The 17484-nt window shown below is 42.8% G+C and overlaps 1 protein-coding gene and 1 pseudogene across 1 annotated transcript; both read right to left on the bottom strand.

Annotated features, from left to right (window-relative positions):
- Positions 1-663: 663 nt before the first annotated feature.
- Positions 664-2050, bottom strand: LOC119246678 (14-3-3 protein theta-like; annotated as a pseudogene).
- Positions 2051-15869: 13819 nt separating this feature from the next.
- On the bottom strand, positions 15870-16997 carry P2RY4 (pyrimidinergic receptor P2Y4). The gene is given in 4 exon segments (XM_037511652.1): positions 15870-16237; positions 16240-16566; positions 16569-16604; positions 16607-16997. Coding segments are annotated over 4 exon segments (1122 nt in total).
- Positions 16998-17484: the final 487 nt, after the last annotated feature.

Raw genomic sequence — 17484 nt, 5'->3', positions numbered from 1 at the left:
GCACCCTTATGTTTATAGCAGCACTGTTTACAATAGCTAAGCTTTGGAAAGAGCCCAAATGCCCAAAAATAGATGACTGGATCAAGAAGATGTGGTACATATACACCATGGAATATTACTCAGCATTCAAAAAAGATAAACACATGCAATTTGCAGCAACATGGATGGCGCTGGAAGGGATCATGCTCAGCAAAATAAGCCAGAAAGAAAAAGAAAAATACCGGATGGTCTCACTCATAGCAGAAATCTAGAAAACTTAAATAAGGGACCAGGGAAATGAATAACTATAAGAAAGTGAAAATCAAAATCAACAAACAACTATGAACTAGAGACACTTTTTGGGGGGTGAGGGGTGGAGGGAGGGATTGGGGTCAAAATGGGGGTTGCAATTGTATGAGGAATATAAAAATAAAATTTATTAGTTAAAAAATATATATAGTGTCTTAAAGGAAAAAAAAATAAAAGAAAAAAAAAAATAAAAACGATACTGAAAATGTGCAGTTGTGATGCTATTTTAACAAAATTTCAGCTTTATTCTTGTATCCCAGGAATTCATGCTAGAATGGATCATAGTCAGCTTTGTCCTGCGCTTCAGTTGAATACTGACTTTATTTTTTTTTTTCAGGATGTGTAAGTGAATTTTTATTGGGAAGGGAAGTTGTCAACTTCAACAGAAGCAATGAAGAGTGAATAAGGAAACTCCCTGTTGTCACAGACACACAAGCCTCCATCACACAGGACACAGAAGCACTTGAAATTGTGACCCCTGGCCCAGAAATGTCAATGCTTTCCCATTCAATCTGATACTTCTGGATTCCTATGAACAAGGAATACATGAAGGGCATGGAGAAGTTGCTTGCTGAAAGGAAACCCAAAGAAGAGACAGAGAGGGAATGCAGAAATGAGGAAGTGACGCAGAACACGCTTTAATGTAATGAGCTACATCTTCATGTCTTCACAGTAATACAAAACACAGTCACTTGCAGAACTGGTTCAGATTACTTAAATACCAGGTGCACTTTTAGTCCTCTACATAAGTGTCTGGAAGTTACTTATGTTTCTATGAAATGAAGCTATTAATACTTTTCTACAGCAGTAACTGCACACCAGGAAGGCCAGCACAAACACAAATCAAGGAATGGAGTTTTCCCAAAGCTGCAGTGTGAAAAGACTATAAACAGTTGATTCCATACACATGAATGGGTTTCTTTGCTATAGGAAATCCAAATGAAATAAGGAATGGAAATGTGTAAAAAGGTTTCTCTTGAGGGGAAGAAGGATGACACCCTGTATGCCCTTAGTTTTCTGCCCCTTCTGCCGCATCACATTCTTCTCCTGCACTGTCTGATGTCCATAATGTTAGGTTGTCTCTAAGCAACTGCATGATGAGGGTGCTGTCTTTGTACGAATCTTCATTCAGTGTATCAAGTTCTGCAATGGCCTCATCGAAAGCCGTTTTAGCCAGTGTGCAGGCAAGCTCTGGGTTATTAAGGATCTCATAGTAAAATACAGAAAAGTTAAGAGCCAGCCCCAGGCAGATGGGATGTGTGGGTTGCATCTCTTTCTTGCTTATATCAAAAGCCTCTTGGTAAGCTCCCTGGGAATTATCTATCGTTTGTTTCCGATCATCACCACATGCAACTTCGGCGAGTTACCGGAAGTAATCTCCCTTCATTTTCAGATAGAAGACCTTACTCTCTGGATTGGTTGCATTGGCTATCAAATACTTATCCAACAATTCCAGGACGGTGGTGCAAAGGGACCTCAGCTCAGACTCCACTTTCTCCCGATAGTCCTTAATCAGCTGCAACTTCTTGTCCAAGGCGTCGGTCTTCTGCTCGATGCTCGAGATGACGCACCAGGCGGAGTGGCGGCCGCCCACCACGTTCTTGTAGGCCACCGACAGCAGGTGGCGCTCCTCGTTGGACAGCATGGCGCCCTGCTCCGTCACGGCCTTCATGCAGGTGGCCATGTCGTCGTAGCACTCGGCCTCCTCGGCCAGCTTGGCCTTCTGGATCAGCTCCGTCTTCTCCATGGGCGGGCGCAGGCGTGGCGGGCTCCAACCCAGGCGAGGCTTGTCTTCTCCGCGGCCACGGCGCAGTCCCACCACTTTGATCTGCTCGGGGCTTTAGCCGAGGACCCTCCCGTCGCAGCCTACCCCGCCGCCTAGACTGAATACTGACTTTAATGCTTAGCCATTCAACATTTGACCAAAATGGGTTTACAATGTCCCTTGTATCTGTGCATAGAGTATCTGGAAGGATATACACCAAGGTATGAATAGTGATTATGTTAAGGGGAAAGGATGTCCTGAGCTAATTCCATACAGGCTTTGTGAGTGCCACCCCCACTCCATCAAGACACTGGGAACTACAAATCCCATGATCCCCAAAGAGAAGTTGCAAGGACCTAAGGGCGGAGTTAAGCAGCCATTTTCTCTGTTTGTAAATAAAACCAGCCATCTTACTCGGGGTCAGAGCTCACTTGGCTTGTGCTCTCAGCCAGGCGGGATGGGTCTGGGCAGGTCACTTGGGACTCTAAGTTAGCGGGTCAGGTAGGACGCATTTAAGACTTTATCTCCCTCTTTTCTCCTTGAGTTGTACATTTCCTCATTCCCCTTCCCTTGTAAATAAACCTATTGTTAACCTTTTGTGTGTGCCTGCAGTGAAGTCCCTTTTAAGTGTGCAGGTGAGGACCCACAGTCAGGCAACCCATTTTATATCAGGGTTGGTCTGTAACAATTAGAGCCACTAATTTTATTTATGGTGCTCTTTATTTTTTTTAATCAATTTTAATTGTGGGGGTTACATTTTTGTTTTTCCATTTGTACACATGTTCCACTCATCTTTAGGTAGTTTTTATTTATCTAACATTCCATTATGAGAGTTTTCAACCATGTAGACAAAGTAAAAAAATGTATACAGGGCCTCCCTGGTGGTGCAGGGGTTGGGCACAGCGCAATGGGGCAGTTTGTAGGCTTGTGCAGCAGGAGTTCCATCCTGGCCAGCCAGGTTGCAGCCTGGGTGGCAGGGCGGGCCTCTCCTGTCTTGCCCACTGCTCTCCTCAGCAGTGTATTTCAGTCAGTCTGCCTGTTCTGTTCCCTGCTCTGTCTCCGGTGGGTCCTCTTGCCCCCCACGCCTCTGGTCTGTACCTCAGCTCTTGTGTGTATGGATAAATAAATCTTAAAAAAAAATGTATACAGTGGCATTTTACTATATTTTCTCTATTATATATTATTCATCAATCCATCTTGTTTTAAAATTTCAAATATAAGCATTTCACCCAAAAATACTTTATTGTTAACTAAATTTCGATATTTACCATTTTTAGGTTAAAAATGTTTACATACAATTAAATGCACAAATATAACTACCATTTGATGAGTTTTGAAAAATACATATACCTGTGTAGTGGCAGGAAGGCTGCAGTGCAGGTTTTCTATGATTGGAGCAGGCGAGAGGGTAAAGCACAGTCCTGGAGCCCTTGGCTTTTATTGAGCTTTTACATGTAGTGTGGCAAACAGGTACACAGCAGAGAGGGGTGCTGGGGGGCTAGCAGGCCTCCAAGCCCCCAGCAAGTCTTCACTCTGGGCTTCTCTGGCCTCCTTTCTCTCCTTCCCTCTCTCCTGCCTCTTCTCCTGCTTCTTCTCTTGGCAGATAACTCAATACTGAGCCATGGCCCACAGAAGTGAACAACACAGCTTATAACAATGTAACAACTGCAGGTACCCCATCAGGCAGGGCAATCCTAATGGTGGGAGGGCAGAAAAACCTGAAAACCATTTACCCTACAATTTGTATCACTTAAACCCCTGTCAAATATAGAACATTATGGCCATCCAAAAGTTCCCTCACCTCTTTTGTCAATCACCCCAACCCTCCCAGATGCAATTTTTCCCACTATATGCTATTTTTGCCTGTCCTACATTTTCATATACATTCCATTCTGTATAAACTCTTGTGTCTGGCTTCTTTCACACAGCATAATGCTTTTGGAGTTCATCTAGAATGTGTTCTGGCAGTGCTTGGTTATTGCTGTCTGGTGTAGATGGACCACAGTCTGTTTATCCATTCTCCTGTTGGTGGGTACCTGAGCTGTTTTCCAGTTTGGGGTAATTGTAAATAAAGCTGCTATGAATATCTTTATGTGGACATATGTGCCTCTTAGGTAAATACCAAGGAATGCAATTTCCAGGTTGTAAGATAGGTATACATTTATAAGAAACTAACAGACTTGGGGCCTCCCTGGTGGTGCAAGCAGTTGAGCGCAGCACTGTGAAGCTGTTTGCAGCCTCTGCAGTGCTGGTTTGATCCTCACAGGCCTCGGAGCAACGCACATGGCCAGCAAACCTCTCCTGCTCTCCTGTCTCGCCCACTGCTCCCCTCAGCAGTGTATTTCAGCCTGTCTGCCTGTTCTGTTCCCTGGTCTGTCTCTGGTGAATCCTCTCACCCTCCTGCGCATCTGGACTGTACCCTGGCTCTTGTATAAATAAGATAAATCTGAAGTACATAAATAAAAATGAAAGACAAAAAAAGAGAAACTAACTGACTTGTAGTAGCAGGACAGGCACAGAGTAGGTTTTCTAAGATTCGAGCAGACGGGGTAAAGGAGGAGTCCTGGATCCCTCAGCAAGTGGCTTTCTCAGGCTTTTATTGAGCATTTACATGTACTGCAGAAACCAGGTACATAGCAGGCAAGGGTTCTGGGGGGCCAGGTGGCCTCCAAGCCCCCAGCAAGTCTTCACTCTGGGTTTCTCTGGCTTTCTTTCTCCCCTTCTCTCTCTCCTGCCCCTGCTTCTCTTCCCAATTACCTCATACTGGCCCACAGTAGTAAACAACACAGCTTATAACAGTGTAACAAATGCAGGTGTCCACCATCAGGTATGCAATCTTTATAGGTGGGAGGGCAGAAAAGCCTGAAAATGGTTACCCTACAAGACTCTTTTCAAAAGTGATTGTATCATTTTTCTCTCCCATCAACCTTGTCTGAAATTTGTGACTGCTTTATACTCTTACCAAGATTTGACATTATCAATCTTTTCCATTTTAGCCATTTGAAAGGATTATGTTTTAATTTTCTGTTCCTTAATGTTGCAAAATTTTCATTGTTTACTTGCCATTCATATATCTGCTTTTCCTATCTGTTTACATTCTGTTGCCTACTTTGTGGGGGTTGTTTATGTTTTTATTATTGTTTTGATAGAAGTTCTTTATAGATCATAGATACCAGTCCTTGGCCAAATAGATGGTTTCTGAGTATTTTTGCCCAGTCGGTGCCTTATCTAGTTATGTTCTTAATGGTTTCTTAATGGGTAAATTTTTTGTTTGTGCTTTAAAGGATTTTACTGTTTAAAAGTCTTAAATTTACTGAAAAATTGAGGAGATAGTGCAAAGGGTTTCCATATACTCTGCACCTGGTTTCCCCTATTATTAAATCTCACATTCATGTGCTATATTTGTAACAATTAGTGAACCAGTAACAATAACTCATTATTAACTAATGTGCATACTTTATTCAGGTTTCCTTGGTTTTTAACCTAATGTCCTTTCCCTGCCCCAGGGCCCTGTCCAGAACACCACATTATATGTAGTCATCATGTCTCCTTTAGGTTCCTCTTGGCTGTGACAATTTCTCAGACTGTTTTTAATGATCTTGACACTTTTGAGGAGCATTGGTCAATTATGTTGTAGGATGCCTCTATATTGGAAATTGTCTGATGCTTTTCCCATAATTAGACTGGGATTGTGGGCTTTAGGGAGGAAACCCACAGAAGGAAAGTGAGATTCTCATCACATCCTATCAAGAATACCTACTATCCAAAGGGTCAGGAAGAATATAGAACTTGCAAGCTGACCATAGATCTGAGGCATCCAGCAGGGGAGGAGAGAAAAGGAATCAAAACAGGGGAGGCCAGGGCACAAGGGACTATGGTGATGGATCATCAGTGCTAGGGTGGTGGGAGAAGGACGGGGACTACACCTGAGGGGAGAAATCAAATACTGTCCAAAAATGAACAACAATGCAAGAAAGTAAGCAAATAAAAAAAAATACACATTATGAACATGACTTAGCACTGTTGATGTTAACCTTGTTCACCAGGCTGAGATCATGTTCTTTAGGTTTCTCCACTCTAAAGTTAACTCTCCCCTACCCCCTTTCCAATCTACACTCTTGAAAGAAGTCTATTCATAGCCCACACTTAAGGAACGAAGAGTGATACTTCCACTCTGTGAGGGTGGAGTACCCAAGTTACTATGAATTCTTCATCAAATATTTTCATATGGCCATTGCTTTCTGGATTCTAAGGAAACGTTGCCTCTCCTTTGGGGTTCTTCTTGTTTATATTTTCTGATCCTTGTGTAGTGAAAATGAAAAACAATTTTTTTGTAATAATGAAAAATGATTTTCACAACTTAAACAATAAAAGTAATCCAGACTTTTTCAGATGTGAGTTTTTTCTCTCCTACTTTATTGCATTATATTTTGCACATTTGAACAGGCATGACAGTTGTGCTGGTTACATAAAGTCTTCATAAATGGAAAATGATGAAAGCAAACAGATTTTTTTAAGAAAGATGTCTAAAGATAATGAAAGTTTGCCAAAACCATTTCTGAGGCACCAAAATTACAAGATGTGAAGAACCATTTGTAACAGAGTGGTCCCCAGGAAAGGGGGAGGTTCCAGGTTTCCTGCTGCACCCAAGGGAGGGTAGAGCTGAGCAGGGAGAAGAAGCTGGAGAGGAGACTGAGGAAGGGAGGAAGCAGGATGGAGAGCCAGAGGGGACCTGGAGGAGGCACATGGAGCCAAGAGACATGTGAAGACACTACACTCGCCTTTTGGGCGTGGACTGGGTCACACAGATGTGGGTGAGAGACCCATGGGGAGGATAACAATGGCGGTTTTTGTCTTGATTTTGATTTTACTCTTTTCCTTCCAGACTTGTCTGGTTGTTTCTGATCCTTTTCTGTGGGTCCCTCTGTAAGATGGTTTAGACTTGGGGCAGGCTTGGGGCCTTGTTCTGGGCCAATCCTGTTTGGGTGGACTTTTACCCGTGAGAGATCGGGTAACTTTGGGTGCTTGATTTAGAAACTATATTCTTTGCCTTTCCTGTGTTGTTTACTAATTGTATTAAAGTTCCTTTTCATTATAGTATCATGTTTTGTGTTGATGCAGCGGATGGCAGAACCTATTTAGAGGAGGCAGTTTTGTGGGGTCTGGGGTGCCCCTCTCCCTGCCCTGTGACACAGTTACAAATTGCTTTTGAACAATTGTTGACTGGTCCATTTTCTGCTATCTTCTTACCTGGCAGGCTGGTCTTTGCTTACCCTGGGGTTGATAACTGAGGGCCCTGGTAGGACTTACTGGATACATCAGACATTATTCATTCACTCGTTCACTTTGTGCAGTAATATTTATTGATTACCCATTAACTGCTAGGCTCTGTGAGAAGCACAAAGATAAGTCAGACACCTCAGTCTACTGAATGTATATTCAAATGCCGTTGACAGGTACTAAGATTGACTTACTCCGTAGCCAACATTCTCACATGTACACTCTACAGAGCTTTGCATGAAAGAGAAATGATGACGTCGGGCTACAGTAGTATGTGCACAGTGATATATGACAATTGGAGGAATTAAAATTCTTGAGTTTAAGATTCACTGGATTCTTGGTTTGCCAAAAAGCTGCTTAATTTCATAGTACATGTGACAAAAGATTGTATACTGCTAATCTTGGTTTTGTAACTGTGCTCTTTAGGAAAGTTTAATGTGTTACAAAAGGCTTTCGTGGGAAAACCAGTTTTTAAATCAGAAGTAAACCAAGCACAGTATAACATTGTGCTAGTCCTACCATATCCTACCATAATACCCATTATCCCAGTCTTACTTAAAGAACCCCAACTTAGTTTGAGGCAGCAATATGCCCCACTTCCCTTAGGATGGCCATAAAGATGCATACCTCAATACACACATACCTTGGGATGGCTACGTGACCTATCTCTGGCCAGTGAAGTATAAGCAGAAGTCTACTGGACAGGGTTTCTGGAAAGGCAGTTGCTTTCCTAATAAAAACAATTTCCCGCTTCCTTTAGCCTTTTGCCATAATATGCTCTTACCCCTTTCTTCCTGCATAGAACACAGCAAGGTGCTTGGAAGTTGAGCAGCCATTTTACAACCATAATGATGAAAAACACTCACTAAAAAGATGGTGAAGCAGGAAAGTTTAAAGATTATCTTGAGCTGCTGTACCCACCCTTGGGCTGCCTGTCTCATTATTTTTTTTTTTTTGTTAAAAAAACTATCTTGTGGAGCCACCAAAATAGGGTTTCTGTTTCACGCAAGCCTATCTAGTACACCAAGAGGGAAAGGTTTGCAGGAAAGATATTTTACTTTTCAGTAGGCGTAAGAGAAAAGGTCTTTTTCTGATTTGAAAATCATTGGAAACTCCTGCAAAAAGAAAAGTACTTTTCTTGGTCTGTATCTGCCCATAATGGAGAGTAAGGAATCTAGGAGAACAAGAGAGATAAGCTAACTTCTGCCCTCTGATCAAGTAGGATTGACATCTTAGGTTCCCCTTTCTACATTAGTGTCTCTTAAAATGTGTCTTGGTTTAGTAGGGTCTTGGGATGCACTTCAGGTGTTTTGTTTGGGGTTTCTCTGTCCTTAATTGTGGCATGAGAGAATTCAGAGCAGAAGCAAAAGCAAAGTTCACTTAGAGAGAATGAAAGTATACCCAGGGAGAGCTCCTGGAGGGGCAGTGTGCAGGGAAGAACAACTGGGAGGAAAGGCTGGGGGCTCCTGGCTTAAATGGGAGGCAGGAGGCTACACACTAAGTCCCTTCCTGGGGTGTACCATGCAGATGTTCCAACGGTGTTGGTTTATCCATCCAGGCAGCATTTTCTAAGACACTACCCTTCTACTGTGCCCTGTGGGGCATAGGTTTTTTTTATCAGCCCCCATACCAGGTTGTAGCAGAGGTCTTCCCTCTCCTTTTTTGCCCTTTCTTCTTCTCCTCAGGCTTTACTGACCTGCTTGTAAATTGGGATAGGGGACTGGATGCCTTTCTCTCCTCTAGGAGTTTCTTAGCTCTCCCTGGGCTTTATCAGCTCTGGCAAGTGTTTCCTGGGATTCTGGGTATAGCTGGCCATTTAATTTGCTTTAAGTATCACCCCCCCTACTCTAAACTGATCAGCGGAGGAAAATGACAAAATGTTTCCTTGGTCAACATGTTTGGTAGATATGGCATATAGAATCCCTTCCTTTTAGAAATTCATAGAGGGCATTAAGATCCTAAGTTAAATGCTCTAGTGAAGAAACTTCCTTAGCATTGTTTAACACGTCCTTAAAAACCTAATAGCACCTATTGTCATCCTGAAAGGTGCTTGGGAAATTGCATTACAATAAAGATGAAAACGTGTAAAATCAAGCTATCATAAATCTTCAAAGAGTCAGAGCAATTGGTTACCTCTAGAGAGAATTTAGAAAGATTCAGTGGGTAAAATTAAATGTTTTATTCACACTGAAAGTAAAGGGCTATTGGAGTAAAGGAACGAGGCTTACAATGAGCAGTAAGCTAAAAATCAGTGAGAAGTGTAATGTAAATGGAGGTGCCAACAGCATGATGCCTTAAGAGGGTATTAGGTGATTTTTCTCTTTGGTTTTCCAAAAACATCTGGTTTCTCCTTCCCAACAGCAGATCTAAGAGCAGGAGTAGAGCCTCAAGCAGTGGCACAACATTTACAATAATAATCCTCATCCTCTTTCTCTTGGAGAGTTCCCACGTTTTTAAAGTTTATGCTTTGACTCAAGCAGGGATGATTTGTCTTTTTTCCACTCTGTGCTCTAAACACATAAGCTCCGAAAATCAGACATACACCAAGCTGCCATTCTTTGGTTGTCCTCAAATATTTTTGTACTTCCTCTTGGCATGGGTAACAGTAAGTAACCTGTTCCATGGGTTATCCAATAATCTTTGGAAAGAGATAGAGGCACCTAGGAACTCAAAAGGAGGGAGGAGTATATATCCATGTCAAAGGATCTTGATTACGAAAGCTATTTGAGACAGACTTCTTTAGTTAATGTCGTTGGCTAATATTTTTTACGTGCATTAACCCCTGTTGGCAGGGAATCAAGTATTTTTGTATTATGTTTCTGAACCTTTTATCCTCCTTGAATCCCTTAGGCGTTGACACTGTTCTTACTTTCATAATCATTCTTTTTTTTTCTCATTGAAAAGTCTTTTTAAGAAACCAACTTTCTTAACCTTTTTAAAACTCTTTTCTTTGATTCAGTGCCAGTTTGTTTCTTCCCAATTCATCCTTATGACCATCTCCCAGTGATCAGTTCTTAGCCTGTGCTTCTCACACTTAAGGTTTCATGCTTTATCATGATTTTAACCATCACTCTTAAGTAAAACCACATGCAAATCTGGAGTTCTGACCCCATGTCTTGTTACACCAAAGGTGAGAACTGCTGAAAAGAGGTTCCCACCTATGGGAAATGTAAGTCATGTCTCTTCATCCATTGTTCCATTGGCTCTTCACAAGAACCTTGAAAAATAGGTATTCCTATCACCAATTTACTGACAATGATACCAAAGCTTAGGGAAATTAAGTAACTTGTCCAAGATCAAGCAACTAGTCAGCGTAAATCAAGGATTCAAAACCAAGTCTACCTGACTAGAATTTTTTTCTCTACTCTGCCTCATTATACCCATTACCAAAATTCTGCCTTTCATCACATTAGTGAAAGAGAACAGAGTCCTAGGTGAAATATATAGCCTAAATAGTTGGAAATGTGAACTAAGAATACAAAATGTGGGAAAAATGAAATCTCAGATATTCTGCTTTCCCCTCTCTGTTAGCCTGACAGGCGGGCTAGGTAGTGAATAGGCAGGGTAGGAGAATGTGAGAGGTGTTGGGAGAACTACTTTCCTTCACAATAGCTATCCAGTGCCCTCCCTACTGCCACTCCTCCTACAATGCCCCTCTATCGTTAGGTTCTTGAGGTTCCTATGGCCTCCTAACATGAAAAGATACCCAAGGGAAAAACCATTAAATTGAATTAGCAACATGTAATCATTTGACAAATATTTATTAAGCAGACTGTATGATAGAATAATAACTATATTTTCAGAGTTTCACAACAGTCTGAAGTACTGAAAGGTGAGATTGGTCCTCATTTTACAGATGATGAAATTGTGGCTCAGAACATCTAAGTGACTCATCCAAGTAACACACCTGAGCTCCACTTTCATAACTAGGACTCAAACTTGGGTCTGTTGTGTTTTTGTTTTTTTTTTTCCTGTCACAGTAACTCGAGGGGTTTACAGGCAGGAACTCAAAACAAACACATGCTAAATAACACATTAAATAACAAAGCTAAAAAACAATTCAAGATAATAGTAACCATGTAATAATAGAGATATATGTGCCCAATGACTGCTATGGCCAATCCTTACTGTAAGAGTGACCAGGAAGCTCATGAGTAAGTGGTGAGAGGGCGAGCATCAGCAGAGAAGGCCTGAAGGAGGAAGTGGGACTTAAGCCTGTTCTTGGAAACTGGGTAGGAAAAGGACAGTTGGAGAATAAAGAAAAGACTTCTAGATGGGGTAAGGGGGTACAATAAAGATGCAGTGATGATAAAGTGCAAGTGTAGTTTTGAGAGAGAATGAGGACAGCAGTCCAGCTGGAGAAGAGAGGTTTGCATTGGGGAGGAATAGAAAATAAGACAGAAAAGGCCTTCTTGAATGTATGACTAAAGGATTTCAATTTGGGGCCTCCCCGGTGGCACAGCGGTTGAGCGCTGGGTTGCGAATCTGCCCGGGGCCTCTGCGGCACCAGTTCAATCCCGGTTGCTCCCGGCCACCGGAGGAGGGTCCCACATGGCGCACAGACCTCTCCTGCCGCCCGCTGCTCCCCTCAGCAGTGTACTTCGGTCCTTCTGCCTATTCTGCTCCCCGCTCTGGCTCTGGTGAATTCTCTCACCCTCTCGCACTTCTGACTGTACCCAGTGCTTGTATAAACCAACCAACCAAATAAATAAATAAATAAAACATGCCTCTATAAAAAAAAAATGTAGTTTGACTTTTAAAAAAAAATAAATAAAGGATTTCAATTTGTCTTGTAGACAAAGGGAAGCACAAAAGAGTTTTGAGTAAGAGAGTGAAACAGCAAAAGCGGCATTTGGGCCAATTAATCTGACAATATGCATCATATAGGTTGCGTTCCTTTAAGGAGAGACTGGAGGTCAGGATGTTGATTTAAGAAGCTATGACAGTCAGGGATAAAGAGACAAAGCCAGTGTTAGAATTGTAACACTAAGATCATAAAGGAAGGCCCATTTTAATTGACACAACGAAAAAAGAAGTGTTGGAACCTGGTAAAATTGGGAGGTGGCCTGAGTATTTCAAGCCTAAGTCATTTGAAGAAAGAAGAGGACATGGCCTTCCTGGTGGCGCAAGGGGTTAAGCACTGCATTATGAAGCAATCCATAGCCTCTGCAGCACAAGTTTGATCCCTGGCCTGCCAGGGAGCGGCCCATGTGGTGCAGTGGACCTCTCCCATCTCTCCCGCTGCTCCCCTCAGTAGTGTATCTTGGTCAGTCTGCCTGTTCTGTTCCCCACTCTGTCTCAGGTGAGTCCTCTCACCCTCTGCATCTCTGGCCTGTGCCCCAGCACTTGTATGCATGAATAAATAAATGTTTGTAAAAAAAGAAAAAAGAAAAAGAAGAAGATGCCATAAGCAGAAATGAGCAAAACAGGCAGGGAAACTGGTTCAGGGAGTTCAGTTTTTGACCACTTAAGCTGGAAGTAACAATGGAAGATGCAAGTGAAACTCTCCAGTGAGCAATTAAAGGCTGATAAAAAGGTCAGGCTTCAAACAGCATAGCATAACAGGAGCTCTGAGAGTCAGCAGACCTGAGACATAGTCTCTGCTCTGCCACTGACTTACTACATCATGGGCAAGTCATCTCTTTAGGACTGTTTCCTTCTGTGTAAAGTGAGGGGTGCCCAAGCACTATATGACCCCTAACAGGGACTGAATCCACTGAATTGTATGCACATGCATATATATTCTTTCCAAAAGAAAATCAAGGGTCAGATGGGGGGAGGGAGATTAAATAATCCCCAAAAACTATAACTGTGACAATCTCAGGAACTCTATACACTTATGGAGTAAAAAAAGAAAGAGAAGCCAGCAAAGGAGACAGAGAGGAAGAAATAAGAGATAAAAGTAAGGGGAAAGAAATTCTAAAGCAAGGGAATAAAATAAGGAACTAAAATGAAAAGTATTATAATAAATGGAAGAAATATTTATTTAAAATATGACAAAGGGTTAAAATGTATGTCAAATAAGGAATACATTTAGATATATAGAAATAGCAGTAAGATGCCAGCTGGAGAAGGATATGGACAGCTGACACAAGAGGAAATGCAAATAATAAACACATGAGAAAGTGTTCAGTCCCATGAATAATCAAAGAAAGGAAATCAGCAAATTAATGTTAATGCCATGCAAAAAGATTTGTTTAAAAGTTCAAAGCTTCAAGGGAACTGGAACACTCATGCATCTTTGTGGTGCTGGAAATTTGTGCAGTCCTTTTGGGAAATCAAGGTCCATAAAAATGTTCACACACTTTGATCTGGTAATCTCACTCTTGGGAACTTGTCCTAGGAACAGAATTAAAAAAAAGAAAAAAGACATATGCATTAAAATGTCCAAAGCACAGAAATGTTTGGAGTCACCTAGATGTCCAATAATAGGGGAAGAGTCAAACAAAAATATAATCTATTGATGAATGTAATTCTATGCCACTGTATGAAAGACTATAGCAACAGGGAGAATAGTTACAATAGAAAGTTTCTTAATGTTAGGATTTTAAAAGATACATACACTTGATTAGACTTATATATGAGTATGCAAACTGAAAAAGCATGAGACATAGAAAATGAAATAATTCTCTAGGGTTTGGAAGTATAGATGAATTTTTTCTTTCAAATTTTCCTTTAATGTCACAGTTTAATTTTTGAATGCTGTTCTTATAAAAAATAGTTAAAGAGGATATGCAACAGTGTCATGGAAAATAGAGAAGCCAATGAAGGTAGAGAAAAGATCATTAAAGGTGATGCTTATGAGATAGTTTGTGTTCTTATAGATACAGAAACGTGTTGGAAAGAAACAAGATTCAGAGAGTCAAGGGGTGACTCTGTGGTGAAGAACTGGGGTTTATGATACTCTTCCTGGAAATTTGGCAGTGAAATGAGTAAGAAGAATAGAATAGTAGCTAAGAGACAGCAAGATCAAAGTATCAGTGATAATGCTTTCTTTTTGCTTGGTTGGTTTTTATTGTGTTTTTAAAGACAGGATAAATTCAGTTATGGAAAAGATTGAAAATGATGAAGAGGGAAGCAAAGGAACATGAACAAAGGCTACTTATTCTAGGGCTGCAGAGGAAAAAAGAATAAGATAAAATGGATATAGAAGTAGAATTATCTTGAGTTAAGCAGAGAGAATTTGAGGTATTTCCTCTTCTCAGCTTTCTAGGATACAAGGTAACTCTTAAGAAGTCATAGAGTAGAATGGACTTGGAACCTAGAGAAGGTGGGAAAAGAAACAGTTGCTTTGGAATGTTCAGAAGGAGTTCAGCAGGCAAAAGTAAAGGAAGGCTGGAGACTCAGGAAACCAGTGGACTGAAAGGCAGTTTCAGGGGGAGAGGCCTAGAAGTGTTAGCCACATTTCTCATGAAATTCTTACATACCAGAAACTCTTACTTCCCAAGGGTTGGGAGTTAACTCTCCAAATTCCATATCCCCTCCACTCCTGTAAACCCACTGGCACTACAATAGTGCTGGGAGGTGACAGGGTAGGAGATGTGGGGCGCTGTCCTAATCCCAGTGCCCTGTGCTGGCCTCAAAATCCTAAAGCTTGACCTCCAAGACCTGGCAACATAGTTATCATTTATCTAAGGCAGGAGCTAGAGAAAAAGGAGAGGCTAGTGAAGAGCCTGCTCTGAGTATCAATCCTTGTTACCACCCTAACCTCTGAACAAACCTGCTCTACCCCTCCATGCTGGAACATAGTCTTAGGCACAAGCACTCCTCCCTCTCAGTCTGAGCCATCCACTTTTTCTTTAAGTGTAGAACTGTCAAATATGCTCTCAGCAATCATCATGATGACAGTCCCATTCCTGTTCCAAAGGCTATCATCTATCATTGGCATGGGCCCCGCCCCTGGAATCTCTTCAGTGTTCCCATCCCACAATAAAACTCAGGGCTCCCTCTCTTCCTCATGGCTACACATCAGTTCAACAGTGTCATGCCTCTAGCTGTATGTGGGAGCCTGGCATCCAGGACCTCTGGAATTATGCTCTATTTCAGCACCTCGGTAGGCAAAACTATCGTGTCCTTGCGAAGAAATCAGGAAATGGGTGTGGTCCTTGGCATCTGTGATATGCTAGTGTCCCCACTTCCTGGCTCTGTCACCATCAAATAAATTAGGCCAATCCTGAGATTACTCCAGTTTCCCCACCCCTCCAGTCCAATGCTCTGGTCTGGCTGGAGAAACACATGTTATCCAAGGGTGTAGGAGGGTAAGGAAGGGGTAAGAGGTCTGGGGAAGATTTCCAAGAAGCCATATATGAGCAAGAAGCAGGACCAATGGCCCCAGAAATGGGACAGAAAGGAGGAGAAAGAAGTAGAGGAGGAGGAGCGGGGGCTACTGCCTTTGGCTCAGAAGGAGACACAAGTTTATGAGAAATGAGGGCTCACATGATTTCTCTGGCTCCCCCATCCCTCAAGATGAGGGTCTGTCTCCAGAGACTGGAAAAGAGGAGGAAACTGCCGAATCAGGTGTCGCTATTAGGTTCTCTCACCTCTGCCCTGCACTCAACCTCCCCCCTCCCCCGTTTCTCACTTCCAGACTTCCAGCATTATAACTTACTACCCTAGGGATAAGGCTGCTGCCCTGGTGGGTGGCTCTCTGCCTGCCACTTCTATCATCAGACAGGGACACCAGTGCCAGAGAGGAGGCAGCGGTGGTAGGTTGGGGCCTTGCACTCCCGCAGAGATGCTGGAGCTGACATCGATATGTATCCGCCGTGAGCAAGTAGAGCACAGGATCCAGACAGCTGTTGGCACTGGCCAGGGGCCAGGTCACCTTGTAGACCACATTGATGATGATCAGCACCCAGCAGTCAGCTTCAAACAACCTTACCATGTAACAAATGGTGCGGCTGAGCAGGCAGCAAAGACAGCCAACACCACAGTGATGGTCTGAAGAGAACGTAGATGAGAAGGTGACTGGGCAGCTCCTGGCAAGGGCTGATACAGGCGCCGGGCCATGAGTCCATAGCAGACCAGAATAACCAGGCAGGATATCACAAAGAACAGTCTCACAGCTGCTGAACAGAAGTGCACGTAGTGGTAAAAGTCTTCCAGCCAATTGGTGTTGTTGCACAGAATGGTGGTCTCCGTGGTGCAGGTTGTAACAAACAACAGGTTGGGAATGAAGCAGCTGGCTACCATCAACCAAACTGCTAGGCAGAGAAGGTTTACCAGGTGTGGCAGCTCCAGTGTAGTGCCTGAACTGGGTGACAGATGCCTAGTAGCGATGAACACTGATGCAGGTGAGGAAAAGGACACTGCAGTACAGATTCCAATAGAAGAGAAAGTGGATGAACTTGCAGAGCCTGGTGCCAAAGGGCCAGTGTTTGTGGGCCGCATAATAATAGATGAGGGTGGGTAGCGACAGTGCGTGCAAAGTGTCTGATAATGCCATGCAGGCAGCTGTTGCATCCCAGGGTTGGAGGCGAAAGAGAAAGAGCCAGAGGGCTGGGGCATTGAGGCCTAGGCCCAGCACAAACACGAGCACATAGTTCACAGCCAGCAGAATGAACTTGAACTCCTCGTCAAACCAGCAGTCCAGTTCAACCTCACTGTCACCGGGATATAAGCCGGGGTCCAGGGTTGTGGACAGCAAGGATTTTGCACTGGCCATGGTCCCCCTAGAAGTGGAAAATACAGAAGTAAGTGTGACTGAATTTTCCTGGTCTCTCTGACTGGATGCAAAAAAGCAGAGAACGGGAAGGCAATGACAATGGTTGAAGCATTACAGAGAGCTAAGAAGAGTACATCTGAATACAACCCAGGTCAGCCTGGCCTCTGACTAGCTCCTTTGGTCTAGTCTGGTGAGTGGTAGGCAACAGGCAGTGCTGGGGTTTAGGAAGACTGTCAGTGGATTTGGGTTTGGTTTTTTTTTTTTTTTTTTGCAACTGACTCTCTTTCAAAGCCTGCCTAGCTGAAGGAGATGGAGGCCTAACAGGACTATTCAATGTAGGAAGTTCCCCAGGCCCAAACTGTCTCCTAGCTTGTCATGACAGTTTTGTCCCTGTGAACAAAGGATCTCTCTGTATGGTACTTTCACCTCTCCTCTCACCATAGTCCTGGTGTCTCCATGCTACAGACCTCTGATGCCTGCCCCCAGG

The sequence above is a fragment of the Talpa occidentalis genome, unplaced genomic scaffold (assembly GCF_014898055.3).
Source record: "Talpa occidentalis isolate TD23 unplaced genomic scaffold, MPIMG_talOcc4v2.1 talOcc4.15, whole genome shotgun sequence".
Taxonomy (NCBI): Eukaryota; Metazoa; Chordata; class Mammalia; order Eulipotyphla; family Talpidae; genus Talpa; species Talpa occidentalis.
This window is presented reverse-complemented; position numbering and strand designations above follow the sequence as displayed.